Raw genomic sequence first — 7,899 nt, 5'->3', positions numbered from 1 at the left:
TCACACTTTTGATAGTGTATATTCAAAAGCCAAAGAAATAATTACTTTCCACTAGGTATAAAAGTCTAGATAAAAATTCAATAAGAGTGATAGTTTCAGTTAAAACTGATTTGTTCAGCGACCACTGAGTGAAAGATGAATCAATCACTCCGTTTGTGCCTAAGAGAAGATTTGAGAAGCCAGAGCCGCTGTGAAAAAATCGGTCACAGACTTGTTTACATTGTCAGAAGTACTTCTCTTGTCACACTCCTTTGTCTTTCTGCTTAAGATGTTTTGTACAAATAGCTGTCATATTAAACCCTGACAAGTTGCTGCCTGATATGATAAAAAACAAGGCTGAGGCATTGTGGGACAGCTTAGTTTGTTTTATGTAACCAAGCATTATATGCAGCTCATGAGTTTACATGCTCCTCACAAAATCTGTAAGATGTTTAGTTAAAGGATAGATAGATAGATAGATAGATAGAAGCCACCTAAAATACATTGGTAACTACCTAGAAACCACCCAGAACATACCTGCCTGATATGATAAAAAACAAGGCTGAGGCATTGTGGGACAGCTTAGTTTGTTTTATGTAACCAAGCATTATATGCAGCTCATGAGTTTACATGCTCCTCACAAAATCTGTAAGATGTTTAGTTAAAGGATAGATAGATAGATAGATAGATAGATAGATAGAAGCCACCTAAAATACATTGGTAACCACCTAGAAACCACCCAGAACATACTAAAAAACACCTGGAAACCTCCCAAAGTACCCTATAGCAAACACCCAGAACTTTCTAGAAACTATACAGCAACCAAGAGCCAAGAACCTGTACAAAATGCCCTTGCAACCACATTGCAGCCATGCACTATCTGAGAACCGCAAGATTTTCCTGGGCAAGTACAACCTACATTTTCTCCAAATCTAGTTTTGGCAAGTCTCTTATATGCCGCTATTGATGCAGAAATTACAAAGACCTTCACCTAAAAATAAATTATTTGTTTAGTTGTTCTTTGCCCCTTTTGGGAATCTAAACTCGAAGGAGAAATGTCAGGAAAGCCTGTTTCATGAATCTACAATAGGCCTGAATAAGAAAAGATTTGATGTATTTATATTGATGTGCTTTCTGTGCCCATATTGAATGCAAAGCCTAAATATTTATTTTTCTTTTGTCTTGTGTTTCACACTCTAAGTTTAGGGCTGATTAAACCAAATGCGATTTAACCTGCAAGTGTTTCAGCCAGAAACAACCATTTTATATTCAAGTAATATGACTTGGTACGGTGATAAAAGTTCGCCTGCTTTCGCAATATCCTTTTATCACACATCCAAGCTCAAATCCCTGATTACCAATGCAGTTAACACTAACCTGACACAACATTAATCCCATCTGCACCATGTTGCATCCCTAAATGTGTTCTTGATTCCCTTTCACCACCTTATTTGTAAAATCCACATATCCATGGTCATAAACAAATCTTTAGCCTTGAAGAGCACACATGTGAGACTTGGGCAGCATCTCGAAAATCCACTTTCCCTCCGATGGTCATCAGATGGATAATCTGACGGGCGAGAGAAACTGAGGGGTGCGGTAATTCAATCCAGGCAGCAGTTTGCTTCTCAGCACTCAGTCGGCTAATGTCATTACGGACAGGACTGTCGTAATGTGTCAGGGGACGAGGCGGAGGTGTCGTGGAGTCCGCTTCTGTAAGGCACACAGCTCCCTCCTCATTTAGCAGTAGATTTCCCAGCAGGCCGCCCCTGAAATGGATTGTTGGCTCTTGGCAAGGCAAACCACTCTATCTTACGAAATCTTTCAGGGGAGAACTGAAAAAAGTGTGAAGACACTCTCTTTTGATTGTTAAGGTGTTAAAATGATCTTCTTGATGAAGTAGTTTGAAGTCAAGTCAGAATGATCCTATACTTGCGAGTTGAGCATGCAAAAATGCCACTTTAGGTCGTATTTATCAGTGGGAAACTTTGGCCTTTATTAGTTTAAGTCATTGAATAAACACTTGTGGTGGAAATAAATTGGTATTGACCATTAGAAGTTGAGAATTTAGACTGGACAATTTAGATGTTTTATGTACCATTGGTGAAAAAAAGCGAAGCTTGTCTAAAAATGCTTATGACCAAACTACATTTCCCATGATCCTACATTTTCCTGTTTTATTGTAAATTGGAAAAAATCATATCATCAATTTTAATATCAGTACATGGGTTTCATCCATATCGTCCTCCATGTTTTCTCACTGACGCCCTAACTCTTAAAATTTTCATATGACTTTGTGGTGATGTTCATGTGCATTTAACTGCATTTAACAAAACTGGCAGAGATTTGTAAATTGCTTAAAATGTCTGGGTTTTGGCTTTGTTTTCCTACTGACGTTCTCTCTTCAGTCCTCATTCATTATATATATATACACACACACATATTTGCATTGCTTTAACTGTTCTCTATAGATCCCACCTTCTCACACACCATGATTGGTCAATTGTGTACAATGCCTGCACGCTATTGGTCAAGGTACTTTTCAGCCATTACCTTTAGCAAATCTGAAAACAAAGCCAAAACTCAGACATTTTAGGAAATGTAGAAATCCCAGCCAGGATATGTCCGGGAAAAAGAGGACGTATGGTCACCCTACACACCTTGAATGCATCATTTGCACTTCATTACATTGTACTGGCATTAGAGAAGCTTCCTGTCTTTGTCAGGAATTTACAACAAAAGAAGGAAATATTAAATTGTCCAGCGAGTCCATTTTGTTTCAACCAAAATCACTCTTAAGTCTTAAGTAGAAGCTTCCAAATGATGATTTGAACACTGAAAATTGACCATGGTTTTGCAAAGTAGGATACACTTACGTGTCGGTCCTTTGACAATATTACTATCATCCAATTAGACACAGTAATTAGTGATAAGGGAAAAGATTAAGTTTAGGTGCATGTACGCCATTCTTATCAATCCATAATTCAAGGTTGAGGACTGAAATAGGTTTAGGACTGTTTCTTTGCTAGGAATGTTTTTCCAGGACCAACAAAAGTTGATCCAAAATTGAAAAGAGCATGTCCTAAAAATCACGTATCAGTGCATTCTTTGTTTTGATGCCTTTGGCGTGGTCTGAGTCTGGTCTGTTTCATTTCCCAATCCCACTCCACTCATTCCACTGTTGTACCCATAAATATGGAGACATCAACAAAGTGACAAGTTGGTAATAAAATGCAAATCTGTCCTCTGTGCCTATTGCGACTGTCTGAAAAGAGTCTCGGGTTGCCTTGGGTTACTTTCCTGCGCACGAAGGCGTAGCAATAACCTAACTCGTGGATTAAGAATGATGGTTCTCAGTTTAGCATTCCCCGAACCCTGCTTGTATTCCAGCAATAACTCCTTTGGGTGGCCCAATGGCCATAGAGTGTGACAAATGCTACAATCTTCTGTTTAGCCGAAGCGTCAGATTCTTATTAATACCGGAAATACGACCGCATCTTTAACAAGACAGATTTAGGATGAAGGGGAAGGGATTGTGTACTTTAGATTCCCGAGACAAGATTTCTAAAAGCCTCCGGTGACTCAAAGAAAGGAATTAACTGCAGAGGAATGACTCCGACATGAAACCAAAGGTTAAGGAAGGCCACTAATCCACCGTTCTGTATTCAAGCGAGGATGGTTTCAAACACGAAAGTCTTAGCTGTGGTGTCCTGCTTTAAAATCAAGCCCTTCTTTAAATTTGCACACTGCATTAAATCCACCCCCTTAAGGGACGTGATGGACTCTAGTTGCACATGGACCAGCAGGTTAGGAAGATATATAGCAATGATAGTCCCATCCATTACTCAAGGATGCAAATTAAATGACTAAGTGAGGTCTTTACCCTTGTGCGGCTTGAGCCAAGGGGTGTTTGTTCCAGGATTGCAAGGTTTAGGAAACCCTTGCTACAAAGTAGGTTAATCCAGAAGAACACAAAAAAAGCTGAACACTAAAAGATTAAACTATGACGCTGTTGAAAATTGTGATTTCTCAAGCAGGGCCCTTGCTGTCTGCATCTTACTCATAGCAATTTCAAGATATGGCCGTCTTCGAAACCATGTGGATTCACTACAAACAACCTCGGCCTAAACAGGCCGTGTTTAAATGGGTCATGATCTAGACGAAAGGGAAATATTTTTGGATTTTGAGAGGGCAGATACAAATGCGAGCTGACTCATCCTGTCGACGGATGTCTGTATGAAACGGGTTTATGTATAGTGCCCTTGAGGTCAAAAAATTGGATTAACGTCATGCGGTGGCAGTTCAGATAGTTGATTTTTCTGCATATTAATTTTTGCTGGTTTGGAACTGTGGTTTGTCGAAACAAAAAAAATTAGGCTTATGCAGAGAATCTTTATTTAAAGAATCAGTAGCTCCATCTAGTGGTAAAATAAGAGTGTCAGAGAATTAATTTAGGGATTTTATTTTAAGAAAATGTTCAAAACATAATGCAATAAAAACAAAACACAATGGATATTTAAGAAAAACATCTTAAATGGCAAACCTGTTAACAAAACACATTTAAATCCATATCTGTGCAAATGTAGGTGAAATATACACCTCAAATTACACCAAGTTCTCTTAACATCACAGTCCAGCAGGATTGACTTTTCAGCAGACGTCCTTCTGCATTATGTCACACTAAGACAAATAATCAATTCAAGGTGCCACAGATGAGCCATGATTGGTCCATATATGGCGCTTCTTGTGCTGATTGGGCAACTTTTTGCGATCCTTGGTGGCATTACGTTTCCTCTTCTTACTCAAGAAGTTCTCCAGCTTCCCGCTCTTTTTCAGCTCGCTGTACTTCTCAGCCAATTCCAGCTTCTTCTTGTCAGCTGTAGAAGGGTTTTAAAGATGTCATAAACTAAAAATTAGCATATTACCAAGTTATTTGATCTTTCTTTGCTAAATAACACTGTTACAAACACTGGCGCTCAAAAGAAAGCTGAATTTACAAACAAATGTTCTCCAAAAGAATCATTAAGTTCTACATGTTCTATAAATATAATTCAACAATGTAAAAAGTCAAGGAACAGAATAAAAAGAAAGACAGATTTACATTTCTTTAGGTAGAAAGGTTTGTGTCCCTGGCCAACCAGCTCTCTCTGTTTCTGCTTGAAGTGAAGTTCCTTTTCTCTTTCATGCTCTTGTCTCTGTCGGGCCCTCTGCTGGTTTTCCTGTTGTATACACACACGGATTAGATATAAAACAAATCATAAGCAGCAATATTAAGGTTATCACGACTGTAATGATGTTTTATATAGCTTTCTTTGAGTTATTCAAGTTTAAAGTGTCTGTATATTTTAAACGTACCATTCTCTTAAGCAAGGCTTTCAGTTCTTCCTTTTTAGTGTCTGATTTGGCTTTCCCGAGTTTCTTTCTCACTATCTGAAACAAATAGCAGTGGGCATACAAATAATGCATATAATGAAAACAAACAGGAATCGGTAAGGCATTTTAGATTTTCACAGACCTTTGTTTCCTTTTGGCGGATGTCATTAATGAATTTGTACGTCCGAGAAAAAATTTCAGGTTTGTATTCTCCTGAGAGGTCATCAAAGCGAGGGTCCCTTGAAATCTGAAAAAGTTAGGTTTAAAAAGTAAAAAATCAGGTCTCCATAGTTTGTTTAAATCCCTAACCCTAAGTACAAGCAATCATTAATTAAATAAACTCCTAAAACGCACCCTTTTCTTGACGGGAACGACTTTTCGAAGGAAAGGCACATGTTTCTTTGCAGAAATCTCAGAAAAAATACAGTGATTAGACAAAACATACACATAGCCACAAACAGCTAGACAAAATAACTTTAACTCACACAATTGCTTATTTTTTTGTACGATGCATCACTACAAACAGTGATCAAAGTTGGTTAAAAATGTTTAAAAACCTAGTTGAGCAGTTAAGTGTTGTTATTGCTATTATAAAACTCATTTTTATCATTCCTTTGATGATTATAAAAATCATCAAAGCTGAAATCTAATAAAACATGAATATTAGATTAAAACTTAAAAATTGGACATGCTGCCTTGACAACTGAAATAATTTGAAGTAGTAAAATTACAAAAACTAAAACTGAAATATAGCTAAACAGAAACATAAAAAAAACGAATAAAAATGAAAAAGTACATAACATAATAAAAATATAAAATAAAAACTATAACTTAAAAGTAATTTTCAATAATTGAAGTGGAGCTGAAATTAAATAAAATATAAATATTAGATTTAAAAACATACAATAAATAAATTAAACAATGCAAATAATAAAGACAAAAACACATGATAAAATTACTAAAACTGTTTATTTATATGAATTTAACAAAAATTGTCATTTTAATGTAACTAAAATTAAAATGGAAAATAAGTATATAAAACTACTACAACTGTTTATTTATATGAATTTAACAATACATTTGTCATTTTAATTTAACAAATTAAAATGGAAAATAATTATATAAAAGCAAAATATGAATAAATCCTATAATAATTAATCAATATAAATAACACTAAACACTACAGGTACCTGTGCTTATTTAATCGTTTCATGGGGTCGTTTTTTTTCTGAGCCTTTGTGGAACCATAAGCTATTTTATTGTATGCTTTTGTTCCAACTTTATTCTGTAGCCTCATGATTTCCTCAAAGGGCATGGTTGATAATTCTGTTACAAAAACAAAGACATGAAAGTAAATGTAACATGGCTCTTTTAAACAGCGTCAGCAATTAAATATTCCTAATTAATAACTTAAATCAGGGATGGGCAACTGGCGGCCCGCGGGATCATATTAGACTCGGACGATCAATTTTAAAACATTTGAAAAGCAAGTCATGTAAAGATTGCTTTCAGTTTATGATGTTAATACTATTTCCAACCAGGAGTGGTCGCTAGTTTCCAGCCGCTCCCCTATTAATTTCAGCGTAGTAGGACGTGCACTCTAACGTAAACGTGGTGTTTTTATCCAGACATCTGTGCTTAGGTACAACAGAAAAACATGCCGACAGAATGAGGAAAATCCTAACACGACATTTTTATTAAAGATGTAATGTAGTGCCACTTAACGCAAAGAACAATAAATGTCAACAATTATGTCACAGAACTAGCGAAGATGACTATTTGCGAGAAATGCGCTTCCCATGCGCACGTGGAAGTTTGAGAACAGCGCATGCGCGTCACAACACGCCTATCAAAATAAAAGTCCGAGTATATTTATAATTCTTGTCAAAATAAATGTGGGACACTTTTATATTTCTGTTTATTGCATTTAATACGATAGCTTTGTGATTTCATTCATAATAATCCGGACAAGGACCACTAATAATAATAAAGCAGTATCTTGAAATTAAATGTAGGGTACAACGGGGCTAAAGGCCCACCTTAAGAAAAAAATGTGCTATTCACTGCGCCTAAAATGTATAATTGCAAAAAACAAAACAAAAAAAATGTTGTATTGAACATTAATGGAGCAACATATTTTGTGTGAAAATAAATCATTCAAGTTGTTTATTTTGTTTAAAAATCTTATAAATGTATGAGGTGGCAAGAGGGGCCTTTTACCCCACACACGGGGTAAAAGGCTCACGGTATTGATACAAATACTTCAGATAAAATAAAATATATATATATTTTTAATAATGTCTAAGGTAATACTTGTTAAAAACAATCACTTTAGCAAAGTTTGTACTAGTTTCTGCTTATTTTGAAAAATTAAAGAATTAATTTTTGTTCAATAAATATACTGTCATTACAATATGTTGATATAAAAATATATTTTAAAATACAGAAACAAAATCATTTTAATAAGTAAAGATTCTGAAAGTACTGAAGGAGATCCAATAATAATTGAATATAGATTTACAGTAGTAACAGCAAATGATATTTTAT

The 7,899-nt window shown here is 35.6% G+C and overlaps 1 protein-coding gene across 1 annotated transcript in view; it reads right to left on the bottom strand.

The window, feature by feature from the left end:
* Positions 1-4,520: 4,520 nt before the first annotated feature.
* Positions 4,521-7,899, bottom strand: part of LOC107757450 (ribosomal RNA processing protein 36 homolog) — a 4,241-nt gene continuing 862 nt past the window's right edge. The window contains exons 2-7 of the mRNA XM_016574926.1: positions 6,540-6,678; positions 5,707-5,770; positions 5,495-5,599; positions 5,335-5,409; positions 5,081-5,198; positions 4,521-4,856 (exon numbers count right to left, since the gene is read on the bottom strand). Coding sequence (XP_016430412.1) covers positions 4,678-4,856; positions 5,081-5,198; positions 5,335-5,409; positions 5,495-5,599; positions 5,707-5,770; positions 6,540-6,678 — 680 coding nt within the window. The 3' untranslated portion in view covers positions 4,521-4,677. The remainder of the gene's footprint in view (positions 4,857-5,080; positions 5,199-5,334; positions 5,410-5,494; positions 5,600-5,706; positions 5,771-6,539; positions 6,679-7,899) is intronic.

Source organism: Sinocyclocheilus rhinocerous, unplaced genomic scaffold (genome assembly GCF_001515625.1).
Source record: "Sinocyclocheilus rhinocerous isolate Xijiao unplaced genomic scaffold, SAMN03320098_v1.1 scaffold2578, whole genome shotgun sequence".
Lineage (NCBI taxonomy): Eukaryota > Metazoa > Chordata > Actinopteri > Cypriniformes > Cyprinidae > Sinocyclocheilus > Sinocyclocheilus rhinocerous.
The sequence above is the reverse complement of the archived record's forward strand: the minus strand, read 5'-3'. Positions and strand labels throughout refer to the sequence as shown.